At 32.1% G+C, this 25,668-nt stretch overlaps 3 protein-coding genes and 1 long non-coding RNA gene across 17 annotated transcripts; 1 reads left to right on the forward strand and 3 right to left on the reverse strand.

Annotated features, from left to right (window-relative positions):
- Positions 1 to 7,870: 7,870 nt before the first annotated feature.
- On the reverse strand, positions 7,871 to 14,677 carry LOC104790199 (uncharacterized). Of its 5 annotated transcripts, none has more exons than XM_087455750.1 (9): positions 14,550 to 14,652; positions 14,116 to 14,161; positions 13,971 to 14,008; positions 13,299 to 13,380; positions 9,485 to 9,893; positions 8,951 to 9,044; positions 8,813 to 8,850; positions 8,585 to 8,720; positions 7,871 to 8,478 (listed from the first exon to the last, which is right to left on the reverse strand). In XM_087455750.1, exons 5-9 carry the CDS (start codon positions 9,800 to 9,802, stop codon positions 8,060 to 8,062), a joined length of 1,005 nt encoding a protein of 334 aa, XP_087311876.1. In that variant the 5' UTR covers positions 9,803 to 9,893; positions 13,299 to 13,380; positions 13,971 to 14,008; positions 14,116 to 14,161; positions 14,550 to 14,652; the 3' UTR covers positions 7,871 to 8,059. The 5 variants fall into 5 exon arrangements, with proteins under 5 accessions (XP_087311876.1, XP_087311877.1, XP_087311878.1 ...); XM_087455751.1 differs by having other exon boundaries at positions 13,971 to 14,013; XM_087455752.1 differs by having other exon boundaries at positions 13,971 to 14,013; positions 14,565 to 14,651.
- On the forward strand, positions 11,114 to 13,106 carry LOC104790196 (uncharacterized). Of its 8 annotated transcripts, none has more exons than XR_015560301.1 (8): positions 11,114 to 11,397; positions 11,480 to 11,576; positions 11,687 to 11,812; positions 11,890 to 12,016; positions 12,098 to 12,182; positions 12,267 to 12,399; positions 12,471 to 12,698; positions 12,825 to 13,106. It is a non-coding gene; the product is annotated as an uncharacterized LOC104790196 (long non-coding RNA). The 8 variants fall into 8 exon arrangements; XR_015560303.1 differs by having other exon boundaries at positions 11,131 to 11,397; positions 11,480 to 11,562; XR_015560304.1 differs by having other exon boundaries at positions 11,270 to 11,387.
- A 461-nt stretch (positions 14,678 to 15,138) lies between the features above and the next one.
- Positions 15,139 to 16,335, reverse strand: LOC147942176 (uncharacterized). Its single transcript, XM_087455957.1, has one exon. It carries the CDS (start codon positions 16,333 to 16,335, stop codon positions 15,139 to 15,141), a length of 1,197 nt encoding a protein of 398 aa, XP_087312083.1.
- A 2,399-nt stretch (positions 16,336 to 18,734) lies between these two features.
- On the reverse strand, positions 18,735 to 21,285 carry LOC109133507 (uncharacterized). Of its 3 annotated transcripts, XR_015559611.1 has the most exons (4): positions 20,737 to 21,285; positions 19,576 to 20,626; positions 19,303 to 19,503; positions 18,735 to 19,101 (listed from the first exon to the last, which is right to left on the reverse strand). XR_015559611.1 is itself a non-coding variant. In XM_087454076.1 (3 exons), exons 2-3 carry the CDS (start codon positions 20,476 to 20,478, stop codon positions 19,462 to 19,464), a joined length of 945 nt encoding a protein of 314 aa, XP_087310202.1. In that variant the 5' UTR covers positions 20,479 to 20,626; positions 20,737 to 21,280; the 3' UTR covers positions 18,735 to 19,461. The 3 variants fall into 3 exon arrangements, 1 of the variants encoding a protein (XP_087310202.1); XR_015559610.1 differs by having other exon boundaries at positions 19,187 to 19,503; positions 19,576 to 21,285; XM_087454076.1 differs by having other exon boundaries at positions 18,735 to 19,503; positions 20,737 to 21,280.
- Positions 21,286 to 25,668: the final 4,383 nt, after the last annotated feature.

The following is a 25,668-nucleotide window of genomic DNA, read 5'->3' on the forward strand; positions in this document are numbered from 1 at the left end:
ACCTGCAAGTCTTCTTTGATTCCCAGCTGGTAGTCAGTCAATTCAATGGTGAGTTCGACGCTAAGAACGAGCAAATGGGAGCATACCGCCAGTTGGTCCGGACATTGTCTGAGGAATTCATTTCTTTTTCTCTGACAAAGGTTCCGCGAAGCGAGAACACATCGGCAGATGCTCTTGCATCCTTGGCAAATTGCTCGGATCCAGATTGACGGCGCCAATTGTAGAAACTGGATTTCCACAATGAATTTGTTTGAAGGGGGAAACAAATTCACTTAAGAACTCTCTCAAAGAAATTGGATTAAAGCTAAGAACGAAAGGGATTTAGGTTTATTGGAAACAAATTAGGGTTTTGCTCAAGAACAATAAATAAAACTAGGGTTCTTGTATTAATTTTTGGATGCCTTACAATGGAGAAATCTCTCCCCTTTTATACAGTTTCGTTCGATTACAAAATATATCAACTTTCCTTATAGCCCGAAACAAGATATGGAAAGTTGCTGCTTCTTCCTTAAGTCGGTCGTCAGGTGAATTGGGAAGTCGGCTCTCCATCGTTGGGCCTCTTTGTCCTAACATGCCTTAAGTAAAACATTAGTTAGAACCGTTAATCGGATTCCTAGTTAACTAATCGATTTATCTTTCCGGTTTAAATTGGTATGTTGGAAGTGCTAAATCCCGCACAAAGAGGTACGTAATTAAATTGACTAGATAGAAAGAGAAAGATCAGTCGGTTGTTTTTTTTTTCTGTAACAAAGTTTGGGTAGGAGAACATGGTTTGAATAAAAAGAGACATATATAAAGATTTAAATAAATAAATAAACTAAAAACCGAACCAACATATTAAAACCCCAAATAAATAGACCCAAAGAAAAAATGTTATCCCTTGTCAAACACAAATTCAACACCCGGCCGGCTCAAACATGATATTTTTTTTTATTTTTATTTTTTTTTGCTTATGTTCAGTAGCTTTTGTTAAACACCGTTTTGTTCCATTTACATTACGTTCTTAAATTAACAAGACGGATTATGGGTTCCACTTATATACGCACGGATACCAAAAAAAACGAGTTGTAGTCTTGTAGAAGCATCAAATATGACAACACCCTTTCAAAGTTCAAAGTTATAAGGAGTATTGATTTTCTAAAGTTTCACGTGGAGTGGTGGATATACTCACCATTTAATATCAACTCTTTCAAAAAAAATTTGTATAAATGAATTAAAAGGCATGCAAGTTAAAAGAGACCTCTGCATCACAAGGGTTTTTTGCTTGGATGGTTGCTGAGGATTTCAACGCAATCATCATATACTTCCACTCCAAATGTCACGCATTACTCTCCCGCCTTTGAAATCTTTTCACTCGTTCTTTTGTACTGATGTTATTTGTTTAATTTAACTTCATATATAAGGTCCCCTGGTCCCACTTGATCAAATAGAAGAAACTAAATTCCGAATATACATAATATTCACCAATTCTACTCTTTTATTTACAAGAGTAACATAATACAAAAAAAGGAGCAATTCTGATAGAATTCCTATGAAATTTCTACGGTTTTCTGATTTATCAGAAATTCATCAGAAATTTCTATACATATATCAAAATTATAAATATAATTTGATTTATTTAGACCATCTCCGTATATTTATCTTTTTTTATCGCTATAATAAAGGAATTCTATAATATAATAGAGGTGAGTATTATTGCAATGTATTCTTTTGTAATAAAGAATTTTTTTATATATAGAGAAACTCTATTTTTCTTCTATATATATAGAGAAAATATAAATCTAGCAATCTCTATTTTAGAGTTGAAAAAATGTGGGTTGGAGCAAATTCTCAATATAGAAATAGGTTAGAAATGTCCTTAATTATAGGATATCTCTATATATTTATTTAAGCCATGTTGGTAGCAAAATAATCCTACTGTCATGTGGTATATTACAGAAAATATCACTGTATTTTTATACAAAAAATACTTATAGAATCTAAAAGTTATATAGTTGTAACAAAAAAATACTAACCCACATAAATAGTTAATCGATAGTGTGTACTGTAATAAATATGTTTTTTAAAAAAAGCCAACATTGTAAAAAGCCCAATGATTTTAAAAAGCCAACATGTCCAACGGTTAATTCAAAATTTTAAAATGATTTTGCATTTCTAATCAAAATCTTTTAAACATATCTTCAAGAATCATACTAACTTCCTCAAAACTTTAGAAGTAACTAACCTTGATTTTGGCAAATAGTTAATCGATAGTGTGTACAATCAAACCAGAAAATATTTTAAACCTGAATTGTAGGCAAATGAATAAAGCACCTAATCTTCATAAAATCTTTCATATTTCTATCACAATAACTAAAAACTGCAATGCGTAGCTAACAAAATTAAATATTTACATAGGAAAACATAGAAAATACAATGATTAAATGATTTTCAAATCTTTTCTACACGAATATTCATTTTATAAATTCCGTATATTGTAATATTCTCTATTATCTATGTATCTATGTCGTATACCCACGACTATAGAGCATATATATATATATATATATATATATATATATTCTTCCATTGCCAACCCAAAAATCATCTCACCTCATACTCATCTTACAAGCAAATAGTATTTGATTTTTTGTTTCGCTTAAAGTTCAAAAAAAAAAAAATTGGTGCAATGGCTCGACTTACCTTGTTGATGTAAAGTCATTCGATATACTGCTCAATCTGAGACAATATTTAAGATTGTGTTAGCTGATCAGAGGGTAATATTAATACACATCATTTACTTCAATTTTCCATGAAGGTAGATATATATAATCTTTTGTTGAAAATTATTTGGAATTTATGTGGATCTGCGCAATGGTATTCAACAAAAGATAAGTGGAATTTATGTGAATTTACAAAAAAAAAATTTGGAGACCATATTATTATAGGTAATTTTGCACCACAACTACTTTCTACTATTCATATATTTTTCTCAAGTTTAATTACCTATTACCCCTTACTCCTTCTAACCTCTTCTATTCTCTCTCTCATCTCTCCCACATCATAATTTAGTAATTAACAAAAAAAATCCAAAAACAAAATAAGAAAACGGTCACAATTTATTTTAAAAAAATCAGAAATCTTATTTACGGTAAAAAATAATTATTACTTTTTAGTTCCCAAAATACATCAAAACAAATAATAATTATGCTATAAAATCCTAATTACTCCACCTCTCATGATCTTAGTTAAAAGAGTCCTAAAATCACTCTCAAATAAACAACTCATGAATTTAAATTTGGGAATTTTGCACCCACACCCACTTTCACCAAAACTATTTACAACTACACCTACTTTCTACTACTCGTATACTTTTCTCAGGTTTAATTACATATTACATCTCACTCCTTCTAACCCCTTCTATTCTCTCTCTCCACATCAGATTTTATTTTCATAACTTAGTAATTAACAAAAAAAATCCAAAAACAAAATAAGAAAATGGTCACAATTTATTTTTAAAAATATCATATATCTTATTTACCGTAAAAACAATTATTATTTTTTAGTTCCCAAAATATATCAAAAAAAAATAATATTTATGCTATAAAATCCTAATTACTCTACCGCACATCTCATGATCTTAGTTAAAAGAGTCCTAAAATCACTTTCAATTAAACAACTCATGAATTTAAATTTTACGTGTTCCACCATATATTTTCACAAAAATATTTTAAATTTATCAGTTACAAATTATTTATTTTCCAAACTTATTAATTACTGTAAAAAAAGCTATTCGTCAAAAACTATTAGAGCTCCAATAAAAATAAAATCACGTTAATTGATACGTTTCTTTTCCAAAAAAAAGACATGTACAATGCTAAAAAAAAAGAAATAAAGGTAAAAGAAAGAGCACGTTCTTTCTATTCTACAAAACAAAAAAAAAAATCGAATTACACATTTAAAAAAAATTGAAGTAAATAAAAAAACCAAAAAAAAAAGTAGTTGTCACTTAACGTCGCATAATTTAACATAATATATTAACGAGAAATTAACAACATATGTTAAGCTATCTGAAAATAATAAACAAGTTACTAATTTTGTGTAATTAAAATTTTTAAATTTAACTCCTACACGATGATGAAATTTTTTTTTTCTATGATCTTTCTGCTAACTCTCCCACTATCTATTTATTTCTCCCCACAATAACAATACTATACCTGCAGAATATGAATGAACAAAACACCAATGGTATCAATGCTACCATGTACACATGGTTATCATTTGTAGCGATCAAACTAAACTAGATGATATCCCACAATAACAATAATATACCTACAGAATATGAATGAACAAAACACCAATGGTATCCATGCTACCATGTACACATGGTTATCATTTGTAGCGATCAAACTAAACTAAATGATATCCCACAATAACAATACTATACCTACAGAATATGAATGAACAAAACACCAATGGTATCCATGTTACCATGTACACATGGTTATCATTTGTAGCGATCAAACTAAACTAAATGATATCATAGCACAAGAAAGCATGTGCTCATGTCCAACAAACATATGTCAAAAAATTATGGTTAATGAACATGTGGTCAAAGTTACGTGGATGGCCTTGGATGGAAATCATAAATCTTAATGTATGAATATCCTTTGTTATTGAACTGGTGGTGGAAAAGAGACTAACCTTGGAAAATTTTACTTTGTTTTGAATGAATCCATAGAGACCTATCCATAATTTATTTATCCACTAAACTTTGTTTATTTTTCTTTTCAAGTTAAAGTCTGTAACTAATCATCATAAGCTTTTCTTTTATGTTTTTTGAGTTTTGGGTAACACATGAACCTTTCAAAGAGATCATAACATAACCTAATACTGCAATTGATTAACCACTTATCATTGAACAAATGTTCAATGACAAATGGATATTATATAATCTAAAAATTCATCAAAAATATAGCCATATGTATCTTAAAATGTAGAAAATATATAATCATAATATATTATATATAAATAAATAGATAATTTGCTTTATGATAATCATTTAAAGTGTTAACAACTATAAAAAAAGAGAAAAAGAGAGAAAAGAAGGAGAGAAAGAGGAGAGAGGTAGTTTTGCCATAAAAAATGATACCGAAGCCAAAAAGATGAAAAAAGATATAGGAAAAGTAGAAAGTAGCTGAAAGTGAAAAAAGATGGATGTAAAGTAGGTGTAGTGCATATCTCTCGTTAGTATAACGTTTGGTAATTGGTATGTTCATGATTGAACATATGAATAATATATAAAAATACATATATATAATTATTTTTAATGGGGAGGTTTTGAATTACATCACATAAAATTTCAGTTGCATAAAACTTGATCTACGAAACCATAACAAGTCATTCGGCCACGATCCATCCGGGTTAAACCTGAAAACCTGATTCACATAGTTTTATTTATTGATTTGTTGTAAAATAATCATATGTATATATGTCTGTGTATGATTATGGATAAAATTATACTTCCTCTGTATTAGAAAATAATGATTTTTTAGGAGTTTAACACAAATTAAGAAAAATATTTAATGTTTAGCTATAAATACATTTTTTTATTTATAATAATATATTTTCATAACAATTAACCAATAGTAATTCACCAAAATTTTAAATTCTCAATTCATAAGTGAATTTTTAAATACAACTGTAAAAAAAATCTTATTGTTCATATTGTATTTAAGATCAAACAATAAGCCTATTGAATGTCGTTTGCAACTTATCCAATCTGTGTAATTAATAACAACTTAACATTTGGTTTCCAGTCTTCTTACTTTCAAACAAATACATCTTGAAGAGTTGGAGAAGATTTGTAAATTACTAAATTGTAATGCATTCACATATTCGTTACATGGAGCTAAAATATCTTGAGAATTTCTAGTTGCTTTCCAAAAAAGGTGTGAACGTCTTCTTTGCTTAATCGAAAAATTAAACCACTGTAGTGGTGCCCTAGTGGAGAGTTGGTTTTTTATGCCCTGGGTTCAATCCTCTTTTGGGATGGACAAAGCATTTATTAAATCGGAATGGACTAAAAGTTGGTTTCGGATACCAAAATAGAGTATGAGCCATAGGTCAACTCTCATGGTTTAGAAAAAAAAAAGGTGTAAGACTCTATTTTATGAGTTTTCAACTACCAAAACATAGGTAGTTCTAGATATGGAAAAAGTTATGCAAAATACATGATATAAAAACTGTAGTGTATATAGGTAGTTCTACATATGGCTCGTCCCTTTCTAAACCACTGTAGTGTATATATTACATAGTTTTGCTTTGACAATTAGACATATGTATATATATATATATATATAGAGAGAGAGAGAGAGAGAGAGAGAGAGTTGGGGTCAATTGACTACTCCTGACACCTTAAGACTTAAGAGACATCGTTAGTTGGATCCCTACCATCACAGTCTCACCCAATCTCTCAGGAATTAGGAAACCTCAAGCTCTTATGAAACCCGCTCCATACTAGGTCTGGAAACAAGGAAACATGCAATTGCCTAGCTCAGAATCTCGACCAAATTTGCTTCAACTAATCAAAGACATCTTTCAGACAATCAGAGCCAAATTGGTTCATTATAATCCTCTCATATGTTTAACATATACATCATTTGCTTCTCTCTAATTACTTTCTCAGTTTATAGTCCTTATAGAAGTTATATTTTACATAAGTCTCCAAGCTAATTTTTTTTTTTGGGTCAAACTCTCCAAGCTAATTAACCTCAGTTTTTTGTCATTCAGATCAAAAGTTTGATCAAAGAATGAAAGAATCTTTGTTAGTGATATATAATTTGACTTGGCAAACACAATGAACAAAACCATTTTTTTTTGGCAGGTGGTACAGAAACAAAATAAACAACTGTGTAGTCTGTGTTTGATTGCAACTGCACAAAGAAAAGTTCAAAGCAAAAAGGTATGTAAAATGATATTTTATTGTATTGGGAATAAATCAACAAAATATTAAATTTTAGCATGTTGATGGCAACGATTCATCCACGCGGCAATGACAATGGCCTTTCGAAAATTAGGTTTACGAACTCAAATAACATTTCATATATCACTACAAAAATCTTGTAGTGTAGTAACATTTTATTTTTAATTTAGCTTCGGTTGAAACGTATATAATAACATTTCGTTTGGTAGATTCAACTTTTTTTTCTTCCTAATCTGTAGCCAAGTGGTAAACCGGTGCAAAAGGTAATTTCTTTATAATTTTCAGTGAAATGAATACAGTCATATACAAGTGTGCTAAAATAATTTATCAAAAAAGATAGATAAACCAATCTTTAAATTAAAACGAAAAAATCTGGTTCATTGTTGAGTGACAAGATTCAACAATGCCTCTCTTGCTGCTATACAAAGTCGGAAATGATTAACATATGGTCAATTTTTTGTGATGTGGAGATTGTGAAAACTCTACTCCGTCTTGATCAGTTTATCCGCATAAAGAAGACGTTTATGTGACCTCTCATTAACACGAGTTCTCCAATGGCTTAGATATTTTTCAAGGGATGGTTTACAAGTTTGGTTTCAGTCCAGACCTTAAGCTTCTTTTTGATTTCTTAAAATTTTAATTTTTTTGAAACACGGATGCAATACTTTGTAAAAAGGATTTTTTGTTTGAATATAATTTAACATTCATTAAAAAAAAAAACAAAGGGTAATATAAGGTAGGTATCAACTTTGGCCCAAAAAAAAAGTATGTCAATATCCTCGTTAAATTTGTTTAGTTGTATGGATAGTACAAAAATATTGTATATGTCAATTTTACATGTAAATTGTATATGTCAATTTTACATGTAAATTGTATATGTTAATACTTAATAGTACAAAAAAATATCAAATGTCAATTGTGTATGTCAATTTTCTCGTTAACTTTGTTTGGTTGTATGGATAGTAATAGTATCATAGTACCAAAAAAAAAAAAATGTTTTAGGATTTTTTTTTCAATTCTTGCTACAATCAAATTTTCCACAATATAATTAAATTTGATACAATACATGATTGTGTATACCAATTAAATAACTTATTAAATTGCTTCATCATCGAGATTGAGAAACAAAAGATATGCAAGCAAACCAAAAACAGGAACAAACCTAAGATAACTCACCAACTCAATCTTGCCCTTCTTCACATTTTGCAGGTTCTCTCCAATCAACCACGGCTGAAAAATTGTGTACAGACATATATCCCATATAAAAGCGTAAGCTAGTCTCTCCGATCCCAAATAACCAATGAGATACTGCCATCTGTCCATTATTCCACCGAAATCTCCATCTGCTCGACCATAGAGAGACCACAATGTTGATATCAGACACACCGTAGCTCCGGTCAGACCAACTATTGGCGCACCCTTGGTCATTGCTTCGCCAAGTTGAGACCTTTTGCTAGGTTTATCATTCTGGTCAGCGTCAGTGAGCCGTAAAGCCATGTATGGGATTAGAAACGCTGTTCGCAACACGAGATCAACAGAACCGATAAACTACATTAGAGATGTGTTTTTAGAAGAAACTAAGCTTATTAGATATATAATAAACAAAGTTGCCAAATTTACTGTTTGTGAGGAACATCATGAGACCCCATAAGACATCAAGAGAGCTTTTGTATCCATCTCTCTTTCGGTCTGTGTATAGCAACGGAGCAAACATGAGTGTCCAAGCTATTACAAAGTTGAATAACCCTTCAGCCATCTGTTGATTTTTGTTGAAAATATTTTAAGCAGAATGACAAAATACTATCACTATTGCAGAAACAAACATTTCAAGTTTAAAAGGTACATTACCGGGTGAAGAACAGGAGCTTGTAAGAATTGAATACCAGCTGTTCTGCCACCAAGTGTCAAAAATCAAGAGTTTTTTTTCATGAGATCGATCAATATAATTGATCAGAGAAACAAAAGACTCTTATAAGGAGAACATACCAGAGTTTGTAAGAGGCAAGACAAAGAAGAAATTCAGAGAAAGTCCCAAAAGAGAATTCACTGTCTCTGAACTAATTGCCCACACTGGATCTCCCTGTTCATCAAAAGAGTCTCATTTCTGATTTTTTTTTTAAAAAAAAGCATAATCTAAAGATAATGCTAACCAATATACATGCAAAATTCGAGAGACAACAAACTTTTTCGATTCTCAAACCATTCAAGCAGGATATATTATGGTTCTCATTCACAAAATTATCAATGTGATGATTCTACTACATAAACCTTAGAAAAATTCTCACAATCCATAAGTTACTAATCACATAGATCAATGCCTAGATTTCATAACCTAAGACTATATGATTCAAACCTAAATCGATTCTCAAAAACATTCAAGCAGAGAAATTGAAGAAATGGTTCTCATTTCCTATAACTATCCAGATCATCATCAAGATTCATCACATTCTACATAAACCTTAGTAAAATTCACACACAGATCCACGGATAAATCTTAAGATTGAAGTTAAAATCACTCACAGGAGCATAAGGAAGAAGAAATAGCCATAGTATATACACAGCTTCAGCAGTCCACAGAAGATACCGAACGATTCTCCGTTTATAATCATCTTCGATCTCAACCGTCGCCGTATCTGGTTTCCGGCGAGCACAGCACGAGAACGAGGAACTGTTTCGTGTTCGTAATTTGAAACGATCCGTCGTTGTCTGCCATGGATTGCAGCACCGATCGACGGTCGAGATTTCTCTGCTCCGGCGGAAATGGCGAGGCGAACTGGTTTGGGAAGTGTGGAGGCGGTGACGGAGATACGTCACCGTCGGTGAAGTTATCAGAATCATCGTCGTCCCTTCACTGCATTATCCGCCGTTAGTCGGAGAAAATCTTTTATCAACCACAAGTCACCCGTCCAGTAAAGTTTGTGCCATATAACTTTTTTAAAAAAATAAAAAACAAAACCCTATTATAAAAAAGAGATCGTCGGATAAATAACTGTGTTAAAAAAAACTAACAATGTCCGTTCACCAATTTGAATGATTGGGTTTATGGCTTATTTACAATATTTGAAGCCCACAAAAAAGCCCTTCAACAATCTATATTATTATTTTCACAGCATTTTTCATAAGAAGGCTTAAAGTTGGACAATATTTACATTATATGCCATTGTAATTAAAACATTTAATACAAAAAAAAAAATTTTAAATTAAATTAAAAAAATCGAGTATGGAAATATATCTGAACAACATCAATTTTTATTTTCCTTTTTAATTACAAGTTTTAAAATGTTTTAATGAAAAAAGAAACTATAATATCTTACCTTATTCAATTTTGATTTTCCATAATTGGTTTTCCATTATACATGTTTTCCATTATACATAAATTGTTTAATGTTTTCTATGTTAAAATGAATAGAGCAATTGATGTCAAAATTGGGTAGAAAAAAATATAAAAATAAACTAATAATGTATGATTTTATTATACTATATATATATATATATATATTGTTTTAACCTCCACAAAATGATATATGTTTTTTGACTAAAAAACATGTGTCATTTATAGAGTTATGATGTCAAATACAAATATATATATATATATATCCTGTTGCACAATTTAAATAGTGAATACATCAAATTTAGTCATATGAGTAATATCAATAATATTATCCACGGGTCCAAACCTAGACTAATAATAAGTATGTGATGAGAATTAGGTTAATATTAGTACACTTATATATATTAGTACACTTATATATTAGTACACTAACCCGCTTAATCATACTCATAGACAAAACTAACTAATTTCAAATTGGTGAATAAGAAAATTTAAATAATTTTATACTAACTACAAAGTATTATACATATTAACAGATGTTTACTTTCACAACAACTAATTTTGATTGATTAAATTCCAAAATAAAAGAATTTTGATTAATTAAATTTCAAGTGAAAATAATAATTTTTAAATAGATAAAGAAAATAAAATTACAAATATCTCAATATTATTGTAAAAAAGTTTAAAACATATATTTGATCTAACATAATGTTTTTTTAGTAAATTATATAAAATATACAAAAATACATAATCTCGCGGTGTATCGCGGGTTAAAATCTAGTACTTTCAATAACCCTAACCAAAGCATCAAAACACGTGTCGTTCCCCTTTTCATTTTCCTCTCCTCTGCACGACGAGAAGCAAAACACACAAACACAATTGAAAATCATTTCTAATTTCACTCCCACTAACAAATCCATGTTTATGGTGGTTACAACAATTCTCCTCTTCTATATAAATGTTCTTCAACATTCACTAAACGCAAAAAAAATCACCAGAAAACCTCTTTTATTTCCAATTACCAATGTCCCAGCAGATCCATATGTTTTGTTCTTCGTTACCAAATCGATTATCGTTTTCAAGTGGAGCTCAGTATTTCTCAGTAAAGATTATCCTTTCTGTTATTTAAGCATTCCAATTTTCATTATCTTATAAGGTTGCTTCTATTTCCATTTTTTTCCCAGATATTATTGGAGAAATTGTTGGTATGAGTCAGATTACTGAGAAAGATTGTTGTAGACAGAAGTCAAAGCTGTTGGATATTCAGGTACGAGATCTAAGGTTAGTGAAGTGTCTGGAGAGTTTCATACTTCTTCATGTCTCTCTTTATAAAATTTACAACATATTATGGATTCTCTTGCAGTAACACTATTATTTAATGTTTATTGCAGTGACACTATCATGGAGTGTACTTTATGGGAGAATCACACTGAAGATGTATATTCCTATGTTACCAAAAAAAACTGCAGGTCCTATAATATTACTTGGGAGTCTTATGAGGATTAAAAAATCTAATGGTAACAAATTCAAGCTTATTACTAATTTATAATATGAACTTTTCTTTATGCGACCTCTTGTTTGATGTTTATTGCAGTGACACTATCATGGAATGTACTTTATGGGAGAATCACACTGAAGATGTATATATTCCTATGTTACCAAAAAAACTGCAGGTCCTATAATATTACTTGGGAGTCTTATGAGGATCAAAAAATTTAATGGTAACAAATTCAAGCTTATTACTAATTTATAATATGAACTTTTCTTTATGCGACCTCTTAACCAAATTTTCTTATATATAGGTAAAGTATCTGTTCAAAATTCTAGATTCTATACAAAGTTGTTTCTTGATGGAGACCTATATGAGATTGCTGAATTTAAAATGCAGTAAGTCTTTTCTTTGTTTAATATGTTTTCTTAAAAGCAAAAATGTTGACAATATCTTCCCTTATTTTCAACAAAACACTACAGGCTGGGCAATAGGGGCTCAAATGATGTTCATAGAGTTTTTCAACTCATGACACCTGATTTGAGCAACAAAGTTGAAGATTCTTTCCCATTAAGTAGCTGGGAATCTATTGATCAGATTACTAAAACTTCTCAGGTATTTGTTTTCATATTCAAGTCTATTTAATATAAAGTTGATATATACTTATCTGATTTTTAATTTTTCAGGAAAATACTTGCGTTACTTTTGCAAGAATTTTGGAATTTTGAAAAGACATTGAGTTTACCTAGAGCGGTGTTTACTCACGGCCAACTTTACGTCGCCGTGTCAAGAGTCAAAAGCAGAAGAGGTCTGAAGATCCTAATTGTTGATGAGGATGAGAACAGAGATACAAAAACAACAAATGTCGTTTTTAAGGAGATTTTCCAACAGATTAGATAATTGATGAGTCATATGTAAGTACTACATTATTTTCTCTTTATTCATATTACTCTTATTAATATAACAGAAATTATTGGACCTATAAACTTACATTGCTATACATTTATCTAACTGTCAATTTCATGTTTTTCATGTTTAAGGAGAATGGCCGTCGAATCTTGCAAATCAACATCAAGTGTGTTTATGGCTTATCCTTTATCTTATTTTATTTTAGCTTTTGTTATGTTAAAACAACTTAAATTTAATTTTCCAGTTACATGAATAGTAGGATCAAACTAAATGTTGTACTTTGTAGTGTTAAATGTATATATTTTCGTTATTTTTTTTTAATATTAAGGATGTAATGATAGTGTTTTTTCACATCAAAGAAGGTGTATAGTTAAAAAAAAAAATATACGTGCCCAATACTCTTTGTTATGGCCTCTGTTTTTTATGCCTCTGCTAATTCAGTTGTGGGATGTTTGAGATAAATATTTAATTAAGATACCAAAAACAAAAACAAAAAATTCTTATAACCAAAATCCCGTAATTTTCTAACACTAACACCACTAAGTACAAGCAAAGATCATGGCAAGATTTATTCTCCTATTTAACTTCAGGTTAGTTGTACTTACAATATTCTCATTCTTATCATCTTTCTTCACTTCCTTTGCTTCTTTAACTTCTCTGGAAACGATATTCACTGCTTGATAATGTCTGTTCAAGTTATTGAATCAATTAGTTTCTCCATTTGTATTATATTCTGTTTATCTTTACTTTACACAGTATATTAATTATAATCTTCTTTTTTCCAGTTCCAAGATGTCTCTCTATTACTCTAATGGTTCTCAACTTTTGGAGTGGATGAAGATGAACACACACAACACAGTGGCAAAACAGCTGACTTACATTGAGTTTCCTAAACACTTTGTTTGGAACAGAGTTACTAAAAAGTGGACCAGGCGTCAAAGAAATTCAGGAGTTACTCAGATGCAATTTACGTCAACAACTATGGGTGATCAGTTTTACATGACAATCCTTTTAACACATAGAAGAGGTGCAACCAGTTATGAAGATTTATGTACTGTTGATGGCATTTTATATCCTACGTTTAGAGATGCATGTTCTGCTCTAGGTGTTGTTCAATAAGAAGATTAATATATCAGTGCAATCCAATTTTCTTTTACAAGAACACAATTGCTATGTTGTATTTGTTTTGGTTTAATGTTTCTAATTTTGCTAAATCATGTCTCTTACTCGATTTTTTTGCTACTTTTTAAAAAGTTAAAGAAAGCAACGATAAGTACCTTAGAGATGGAATGAAGCTGCAATGTCATTGGCATGTCTACTCTAATATCAATTGCATCCAATGAAATGTTTATAAGTTTCAATGCCAATAGCCAGTAATCCTTTATACTATAAGATCTAAGAAGTACAAAAAAAAAATCGAACCTTTATATCAAACTTTTGGTTCACAATATGTCCAACAATCACATAACTAAAAACAATAAATACATAGAGTTAGCAATAGAACAAATAGACTGAAATATTTCATTTCCAAACCGAAGATAACTAAAGAAACTGAAGAAAATAGCACTTATAATCATAGACTGAATACTTGAATAAAAACAGCAAAAAATTGAAACCAAAATTGAATTGTCAAATTGGTTGTGATATAAACCAAATCGAGTATACAATAGAATTGAGATTAGGGAGAAGATTCATAGATCAGAAATAAAATAGGAGTGTGGTATTAAGTTTGCTGTATATAGTTCTTACAAATAAAATCCAGTTATCGCAAATAAAATAGGAGTCTGTTATTCCTCAACTCAATTACTTCGTTGTCAAATTTAAGAAGTCACTCTTACCAAATTAAAAAAACTTACAAGAAAGAAAATTACTTGAACCCAATCATACATGTTCAGCTCATGTATATAACACAGAGAGAGAGAATAGTGATGAAAGGAAAGAGGTATGGCGAAAGAACAGTGGTGAAAGGGAGAGGAAGGTATGGGCGGCGCTGTCTCACATCACAATTAGGTGGCATAGTAAGGAACCGACAAAGGATAGAGGATTTTACATTATCTTTTTTTCTGTTTTTTTTTTTAAGTCATCTCCTTTCTTTTTATTTATTTTAACAGTAAAACCAAACGAGTTTTCAAAAAATGCAAACTGGAAAAATTAGTTCGTCTACTTCAAAATTCAAATAATTAATGTAGTATTTTTTTTTTTTCAACCTAACGTTAAACTAGAAAATAACTCCAAGATTGGTTGCCCAAACCGGAAGATAAGAGTTTACAAAAGAAGTCTCATAAGATAAAGATCTCGAAAAACGAGCCAGACAATCTGCCCGTATGTTTGGAGTCCATGGGATCCGCAACAGCTGGAAGGATGGGAAGGATGATCGGAGAACGTTGAAATCGTCCAAGAGGTTGGAGAAAGCTGGCCATTCATCAGGAGACTGCACCATCGCCACTAATTCTGCGCTATCTGTCTCGAAGTTCTGACAGTCAACCCCGCCGACAATAAAGAGTCCATCGCCCAAATCAAAGCCTGAATCTCCGAATGTAGAGGGGAAGGACTGCGACGTTGACTCCATGCTCCCAGAAATTGCGTGATATCCTCACTATTACAAAACCACCAGCCCAAACCTGCAAGAGGATCTGACACCTTCCAAGAACCATCAACCTGACAATGGGGAAGAGGATCCCGAGACTCCGCAGGCAGAGGATCTAGGGCAATCAAATAGAAGGACTTAGCCTCTTCCCATAACAATTTATCATTGTCCGCCTGATTAATAACCTCGCTTGGTTCTGCCTCACATCCCTGAAAAACTTTTTTATTCCTATCTTTCCAAATTGACGAGACAATCCATGGTAGACGAAGACGTATACTCGGAGCGCCCGCCTGTGAAGACACCCGCCAAAATATATAATCAAGATTCGTGTATATGGAACCAGAAGGAAAATCCCCGAAAGTAAAGTCAACGGAAGATAAATCCCAGATCCGACGAGAATGAGAACACTCAAATAGTGCGTGATTGATAGCCTCCACCTCCGAATCACATCGTTTACATAGGGTATCACACCGAACACCCCGATGAGCAAGTCGTTCCATCACTGGAAAGGAACTAGAGGCAATCTGCCAGAAAAAATGTTGAACCTTCGAGGGAACCTCCAGTTTCCAAGCCTGTGCCCTAAGGGCCGTACAAGACGGCCCAAATTCAACCTCTGTGATTAATTTACGTGCTAGCCGATAACCCGAATTTACCGAATATTTCCCCGATTTATTATAGTGCCAAATTAATTTATCCGGTTTGTAAACTTTACTGATCTCCATAGCTTGAATAATCTGAATGTCTGTCGGGTCCATAAACTCCTCAAGAATTGGCATATACCACTCCTTAGTAATAGGATTAATTAAATGATTTACCCTTAAATTGGGATGTAACAGGCGACCTCTGCCATTAGCCGGTCTTGACTGATTATCCGGTATCCAGGGATCCTGCCATACCGAAACATGACATCCTGAGCCTATCGCCCACCTTGCACCAAATTTCACCAAGCCTTGAGTAGAATAAATACTCCTCCAAGCAAACGAGGGGGAATACGGCTTCTTAGCGTGTAAAGGGTGTTTATTCCGAAAGTATCTACCTCGCATGACCCGAGCCATTAGGGATTCCGGGTAATGAATTAACCGCCAATATTGTTTAGCCAATATTGCATCATTAAATTGTTCTAATGTACGAAAGCCCAACCCGCCGTCGCCCTTTTCCTTACCACCTTATCCCAGGCTACCCAGTGCAATCCTCTTGCTTTATCGTTAGATTTCCACCAGAACCGTGAAATTGCACTCGTAAGCTTAGACGTCAACTCCTGCGTTAGTTTATAACAAGACATGACATGGGTTGGAAGAGCCAACGCGACCGACTTAATCATAACTTCCTTTCCACCTTTCGATAAGTACTTTGCAGACCAGCCATTCACGCGATCATCCAAACGATCATTGACATAACTAAAAACCTTAGTTCTCGAACCCTGAAGATTCTCAGGAATACCCAAATACGAGCCCATTCCCCCTTCTTTGGAAATACCCATTACAGATTTTAGTTGAGTCTTGCTTTCAGGTAAAACTTTTTTCCCAAACATAATGGAGGATTTCTCCAGATTCACCTCTAGACCCGAAGCTTCCCCGTAATTCCTTATAATTTCCATAACCGTAGTACATTTTACCGCCTCTGCTTTACAGAAAAACAAACTATCATCAGCAAACAATAAATGTGAAATTGTGAGGCAGTCCCGGGCTAACTTGATGCCCGTAACTCTACTCTCTCTTTCAGCCTTTTTAATATTTGCAATTAAAACCTCCGTACATATTATGAACAAATAAGGAGATAAAGGATCCCCCTGACGTAAACCCCTATGGGGCTTAATTAAGCCTCGAGGTTGTCCATTAAGAAGGACTTGATAGGAGACCGAAGATACACACCACATGATCCAAGAGATCCATTTCCTATCAAATCCCATCTTGACCATAACCGCTTCTAAGAAATCCCATTCGACGCGGTTATAAGCCTTGCTCATATCCGTCTTAAATCCCAGAAATTCGGATTTACACCGAGGATTTGTATTTAAACCATGACACATCTCCTGAGCAACAAGGATATTATCTGTAATTAGCCGACCCGAAACGAACGCCGATTGGTTTTCCGAAACCAGTAAAGGGAGAAACCGCTTAAGCCGAAAACACAGGACCTTCGAGATAATCTTATAACTCACATTACAAAAGCTAATCGGTCTAAATTCCGTCATCCGTTGAGGTCTTTTGTTTTTAGGAATTAGACAAATATTTGTTTCATTTAAACGGGGATCAAAACGATCCGTTCGAAAGAAATTCTTGACCAAAGCAACCAAATCTCCTTTTAGAGCGGACCACAAACGTTGAAAGAACATAGCTGTCATCCCATCGGGACCCGGAGATTTCTCGGGGTGCATAGCAAACAAAGCTTTACGAACCTCTGATTCCGTAATCTCCCTCATTAAGGTCCTGTTCATATAATCTGTAATCCAGGTAGGGACTTCTTGGAGCATTTCTGAGACTCCCCTCACATTAGATCTTTTAAAAAGATCCGTAAAATATGTTGATGCAATATCCTCCATACCCGAAATCGACTCAGTCCAGACATCATTTGGACCAAATAAGCCAACAATCCTATTTCTGGCCCATCGCTGTTTCGTGGAAGCATGGAAAAACTTTGTATTTTTATCCCCAACTCGTAACCAGAATTTCCTGCTTTTCTGCTGCCAATATAACTCCTCATCCCGGTAGGCCTCCTTTAGCTTCCTTTCTATACTCCGAATTTTGTCATGCAAAATCGAGTCGTCCATCTTTGCCTCCTGCAAAGCCGCCTTCAAGGATGAAATAATGGTCGGCCCATGAGAAACATTGTTCTTCCGCCACCAAGAAATTGAATTACGACAGTTCTTTAACTTGTCCACAAATACCGGTGTCCGGAAATTTTTTGTACGGTTCCACCCAGACTCCACCGCTCCAGATAAACCATCCTTACCTAGCCAACGCTTATCAAAATGAAATTGTCGATGTCGCCGAAAATCCTTTTTCAAACAAGTGGCGAGGATAGGACAGTGATCAGAGCCAATCATCTCTAAATAATCGACCTTTGAATGGGGAAAGAGACAATGCCAATCCTCATTAGCTAGCGTCCGGTCTAAATGACAACGGACTATCTGATTATTTCGTCTATTACCTCGCCAAGACAGTTGCTCACCATAGCAAGGGAATTCTAACATACCGCAATGTCGGATCATAGAATTAAATGGTACAAAAGAAGATATTGATCTTAACGCCCCGCCTGTTTTCTCATGGTTCCCAGTAAGTTCATTAAAATCCCCTATCATAAACCATGGATCAATCCGAAAAGAACCAATATCAATTAATTTACCCCAAACCTTATGTCTATGGTGATGAACGGGATCCCCATAAACAAAAGACGGAAAAATCATTTGTTGCCCAGAAAAAGCTTGAACATCAATTAACCGATCACAGTCATATAAAATAGAAAGATTTATTTCATCCTTATAAAAATGAGCTAAACCGCCCCGAGACCCACAAGGTTCAACAGTAAACAACTTATCATAACCAAACTTATTCTGACACTTTTTTAAATAAGAAATACATTTTTTTGTTTCTGCTAAAAATATAATATCTGGATGATGGTTTTTCCACAAATCTCCCAAGTACTCCTCTGTCAGGACCGCCCCGATGCCCTGACAGTTCCAACTCAAGACCTTCACGTTTGAGCCGGTGGTTTCGGGAGAGCCACCGTCCCTTTCTTAACTGGTTGTCCCCCACCCGGAGGTTTGTCAACCGTGAACTTGGTCCCCTGTTTTCCCATCACTTTTTGTTTGTGAACATCACCTGCAGGTTTAGATAGAGCTTTAGCAAGCAAACGTTTTCCAGGAGATGCCAGGGATAATACAGGTTTTTTAACCACTTTCTTAACCTGGGAGCTAGGAAGGCTCAACCGATCTCCAACATTTGAACCTAACTCAACATTACTCAAAGCAGAACTTACAACACTCACATCCAAAGCATTTGGTATAGAGGATAAAGAAATACCTTGCATATCCACCACAGTTGAATCAGACATACCCGAACCTTTCACCAACGGTACCGTATTCTGCTCCATTGCAGCGTGACCTTCCACTTGAAGACTACCATCTGGGAATTCACCATCTTCAAGAAGGTCATCAGTAGCTTCCTCAAAATCTGATACCGCTAAATCCTTATCAACCTTGTGTTGAGGGGACACCACCATCTCTGCATCAGACCGAGACTCATCAAGAACCGAAACAACAGAACCAACCCCAAGTGACTCCTCCACCGTCTTACCTTAGGAACTTGTTTTGCTTTGTAAAGAGGCTTTGGCCATACTGACTCGGACCCTTTCCTGTTTAGATGAAAAGGAGGAGTATGGCTTGTATACTCGAAAGAAAACGCCTGTCCTCCACGCTTTGCACCTGTATTTCCACCCTCCACAGCACCATACAGCCTCTTTGGATCCCAACCCGATCCCTGATGACGATTCTGTTGATTAGAACCGGAACTACCAGCCACAGCATTCGCCTCATATGATTGAAAATCAAGAGCTCTCTTTGCATATTTCCTAGGCTTCTCCCATCCACTTTCATTATGATACACCCCTTGTTTAACCATCCCATGTTGTCGCTGAACTCCTCTCTTATCTGCTTGGTTATCAAATCCTTGAGCCCCAGCAGTCTTGTTTAACTCCGGGCAACTTCTCATATCGTGTGTGAGCCGAAAGCAATTGTCACATAGACCCAACAACTTCTCATACTCAAGGGATACTATAATTTCATCCCCAGACTCAAAGGGCACAACCATCTTGAAAAGAAGAGGGTTAAAACCATTAACGGTAACACAAATACTCCCAGAATCTTCATCAATTTCACGAATAGTACCTATCTTCTTCCCAATAGCCTCCAACGTAGCAATCTCCCAGAGATGCATTGGGATTCCAGCCACTTTCACCCATAAATTAATGGCTGAAGGATATATTGGAGAGATGAATGGCTCCCATTTAACCAAAGAAATCATCCATCCATCAAAATGGTAAGGTCCATTCTGTAAGACACCTTGTAGGTCCGCCTCTTCTGCAAAGTTGAATTGAAAGGTGTCTTGACCAAGATCTGCTCCCACAACACTTTCTTCAAGCTTCCAAATCTTCGGTAAAATGGACACCAAGGACTCCACCCTTTGCACCGATGGATTCATCAATCTCCCAATAAGGGTGAGAGAGAATTACTGAATCCGTTGAGCCAAGACCGTGTTAGAAATCTTGGCTGTTTCCGTACGCACCAGAGATGCCTTGCCCTTGATAAACGAAGACTGAGACATAATGAACCACACAAGCACCACCAAGCTGACAGATTCCACCACAATACACCAGAGACCACAACAAATGAACCAGAAAAATATGTTAAGCTCTGAACAGAAAATGAAATGAATAAAACCCAACCTCCAAATATATACCCATAGACTAATCGTGAACCTCCGAATCCGTAGAGAAGATATACCGAACAAATACCTCCCAAAAATACACTCAATCTGCGAAATCCTATCAATCCTGGATCCCATTAACCATAGGAGAGAAAGACGAAACCTTCCATAAGAGCACCAGCGAATCTCAGTCATTGTGGCCACCCACCAAATCACCAGATTCGAAACCCTCCATTCCAAATCCTGATCTGAAATTAATCCCTCAATACTGAAACAGATCCATCGAATATCCCATACGATTAAACCCAAATCGAATCGAATCATATCTTGTGAAACCGATTGCAACAGTTTCCTCCTGTTACAATCTAAGTGTCGAGACAAAAAAGGTAACCCATTCAAAATCAAAGACAGACTTCCGGTCAGTCCCCGACCACAATGGCCCCTCAGAAACCACTCGAACCCCTCGCTCCACCTCCCGTCATCAATCATAACCGCCGTACAAACCTAGCTTTCAGTCGTCGTCGCAGTCGCACTCCGTCTCCCTTTCATTTTTTATTTTTTAATTATATATTTTTTCATTCTAATGTAGTATTTTTATTAGTTGTTACTTTTAAAACAATCACACAAATATTTGAAATTACTTTATGGGTCTCTTCTTTTTCTGTTTTATCTATAACAAAATAGCCTATTTCTCATTTTAATATTTTGTAGAAAACTAGCGTTATACCATAGATATATTATAAAGGGAATCTTCAAATTTTTATTGATACTTTTAGTTTAGTTTTACATTATTATAAAATCTATACTTTTATATTTTTAAATACTTATAACTACATTTAGTATTAGGAGTAACAAAAATAAGTTGCATAAATTCAACCAAATTATATTGTAAAGTACTTACCAATATATTAGTTTTAAAAAATTATTGTTACTTTTAATTTTAACATATAAATTGATAATATAGTACCAAATTATATTTTTATAACTACTAAAAATAAATTGATAATATATAACCAAATTATATTGTAAAAATTACTTAAATTTTTATTATATTAAATTTCACAAATAATTATTCCGTGCGTATGCACGGGTCAAAATCTAATTTGATATAATCTGAAAAAGAAAAACAAAAAGTAGTATCATCGTAACGGCAGCGTTTTGGCATTCTATGATTGAGTTTAAACGACGTCGGTGGATAAAACTTGAATTACACTCTTCAAAATTGGGCCTTTAAAAGGCCTTTGACCCAAAAAATGTTTTTCAACATAGAAGTGTACAAAACATTTTTCTTCGGTCACCACCAAAATGTTTATCCCTAAACGACAAAAGAAATCGACATCAACCTAATTTATTGGCATGGCTGCCAACAAAACGCATAGCCAGACTGGACTTTCTTCTAATCAAACTTGAACTGTCTCCATCACTGTAATAAACCCGACGGCTTCCATCCTATTTCTTGTAGTGTTTTCCCTTACCCTTACAAATAAATTTAGAGTTAATTATAATTAGGTATATAACCTGGATTATTTTAGGTAGATAAACGTCAATATACAAAATTTGATATTAGACATTACCAAAAGGGTATCGACAAAAATTTGGGTGATGTTGCGGTCAAACAAAAAAGTTGCTAGTTTAGTGAACATATAGTTTTAAAAATCTGGTAATCTTGTAAAATAGAGATAGCAATCATATATATATATATATAAAAGTAAGGTTTCATTCTCTCCTTATTGGTCCATTTGGCAATACAATTATAGCAAAAAAAAATTTATATTAAAACACAAATTTAAATACAATTAATTTTCACATTTAACTCACATAATATAAACCTGAAATCATATAAATTCCCCTATAAATTATACATTAACTTTATTTCTCCACTAAGTTGTACTAATCAATTGTATTAAAACAAAACAATAAATTAGAATTGTAACTCTCATTTTTCTAAATGTAATTTTTCATCATTTCTCTTTCTATAAATACTCATTATCTTATTCTTTTAGTCTATCACTCTTTCATTCTCTCATCTTCTTCCACTACTCTCAAGTCTCTTTTTTTGTATTTTTTTTTGTTATTGTTGTTGTATGGGTTATAAAAAATCAAATCAAATATCATTGTAAAAGGTTAGTTTTAGAGTTTGTATGATATGTATATCTTATATATATATTTTAATCTTTTAAAAGGTTTATCTCCATTTTCTATTTTATATTAACATCTTATAAGTCATTATTTTCATACTTTCTTACAATATTCACCATACAATAAGATCATAAAGTTGAAATGATCCATATCTAATTATCTATTATGTCTCTCATTATCTCACATATTCATGTATCATTTTTAATAATTTATAAAGATCAATATAATTATCCATTTATAAAGTCTATTTTGTTTTGTAAGTCTATCAACTCTATTTATAAAGACTATTTTGTTTTGTGATCCAATTGATAAATCTGCAAAGATCAATATAATATATATATATATATATATATATTATGATTTAAGGTTTTTGAAAACAAAAAGAACATAATTAAACAAATGGTTTTTGTGTGTTTAATCAAAATAAAAAATGATCCAAAAAATAAATTATATTCAATTGGAACTTAAATATAAAAATAAAATATAATTTTAAAAATACCATTTAACTAAATTCTCTAAAGATGAAACCATTAGTATGAAATATAACACTATAAATTAAATTGATGAGTGAAAAAAAAAACAAAAAATATAAGTTATCCTTGGGGTTTTAAAAATTATTGAGATTGAAGAATTCATATAGTTTTATAAGAAAACTAATTTAGTTTGTCACTTCAAAATTAATATTTTTTTTTATTTTGAAATATTATGTCTAAGTGTTGAGTTTATATCAACAAACAACCAAATTATGTGAATTTTGATTCGGCCACTTGGTATTCCTTTTACTTTAGGTTATAAAAAATTAAAATATTTATTTATAATTAATGGCATGTAACTCCATTTAACTCAAATGTAACTCCTATCCAATAATTGTACATTAATTCATTCCTCCTACTAACTTATTTATCTTTCAAGAGAAAATATTTTTGGTTAAATTTTACTATTTTTTAATTATTTTGGTTGGCTAAACTTATATTCATATTTTGGTTGGCTAAATTAATATATTTCTCATATAAAATTATTGTTTATAATTATTTTTCATTTCAAAGTTTAAAGCAATATATCATATATAAAAAAGTAAGGTTTTGGTCTCTCCTTATTGGTTGATTTTCATTTAATGTTTTCTAATTTTTTTATTTTTTTATTTTCTTTCTAATTGCTTTAAACAATATTAAGACCCAATAAACACAATATATTTAACTCACACAATAAAATAAAATTATAACTGAAAATAAATAAATTATGCATTAATCATATTCTACCACTCAATTTTATTCAAACACAATAAATTACTATTGTAACTCCATAATTCTAAATGTAACTTCCATCATTTTTTATCATATAAATAAGCATTTTCTCAATCTCTCATTCTCTCATATTGACATTCTTTTACTATCTCATTTTCACATTCTCTCATTCTCTTCTACAATACCTCAAATCATTTCTTATTTTTTTTGTATGGGTTGTCAAAAACAAATGAAATATCATTGTAAATTTTTAATGCTAAATTTTAACTTTAGAGACTACATGATACATATTTTATATTGTTCTTATTTTAAAAGATTCATCTCCATTATCTAATTTGGATTATTATCTTATAAGTAATCATTCTCTCCTCCTCTCCCACCAATATCAAATGTTGTTTTATCTCATATAATATGTTGTAATAGTTTGATTCTATATTTTAATTTAGACAGTATTATATATATATATATATATATTACATTGTTCTATTTTTTTAAAGATTCATTTCCATTATCTAATTTGGATTACCATCTTATAGTAATCATTCTCTACTCCTCTCCCACCAATATCAAATGTTGTTATATCTTATATGTGTTGTAACTTGTAAGAGTCTGATTCTATATTTTAATTTAGAAAGTATTATATATATTTAACATTGTTTTTAAATTTTATTTTATTTATATAAAAATAAAATATTTCTTTTCTATTTCTTGCCTTTCTAATCTATTCATATTTATTTTTTAAATTTGCATAGTTAAATTAAAATCAACTTCATTAGAGAATTAGATGTTCCTATTCATTTTTAAACTATCAATGTGTAACATAATATATATACGCATTTTTTCTTGCAATCACAAGTTCCATTTCGGCATTTCCATTGCTTAACTCCATGGTTAAACTATAATATATGTTGTCCTATTTGTAGGAACAATAACATACTTATTTAATATATTTAAAAGAGCAGATGATTAATCGAAATAAACATTTCTCTAAATTTTATAATTCAATCAGTGTGAGTGTACTTATAATTACTTTGAAAAACCTTTACACTGAAGTTCATAAAATTTAGTAAAAAAACTAAAATACTATGTCACTTCAATTTGGAAAGAAACACTTGGTATTCCTTTAAAAAAAATTCAAGACACATATAAAAATTTATTAATATTTAACTCACTTTTAAAGCATAAAAGGTCATTTAACTCAAAAATAACTTCTATCCAATAATTCCATACATTCCTCCCACAATATATATATATATATATATATGTTCAAGATTATATTTAAATATTACAGAATTTTTTATTTAGCTAAACTTATAGTCACATATATACAATATATATACATAAGAATTTATATTACTTATTAACACCATAACCCATTATTTGCTTAACTCAAAATTGGTTTCAAAGCCAACTAAAGAAAAACAGAAACGATCTTATTGATATTAGACCAAAACATGGGCATACAAACATAATCACTTACACGGAAGGTAATTTTGTTTTTAAAATAACTTATTATTGTAACATCAATGTATGAAGGGTTTACATAAGCAGTTAATTAGAAAATCTAAAATACAATAAATGT

This window comes from Camelina sativa, chromosome 6 (genome assembly GCF_030686135.1).
Source record: "Camelina sativa cultivar CO46 ecotype springtype chromosome 6, ASM3068613v1".
Taxonomy (NCBI): domain Eukaryota; kingdom Viridiplantae; phylum Streptophyta; class Magnoliopsida; order Brassicales; family Brassicaceae; genus Camelina; species Camelina sativa.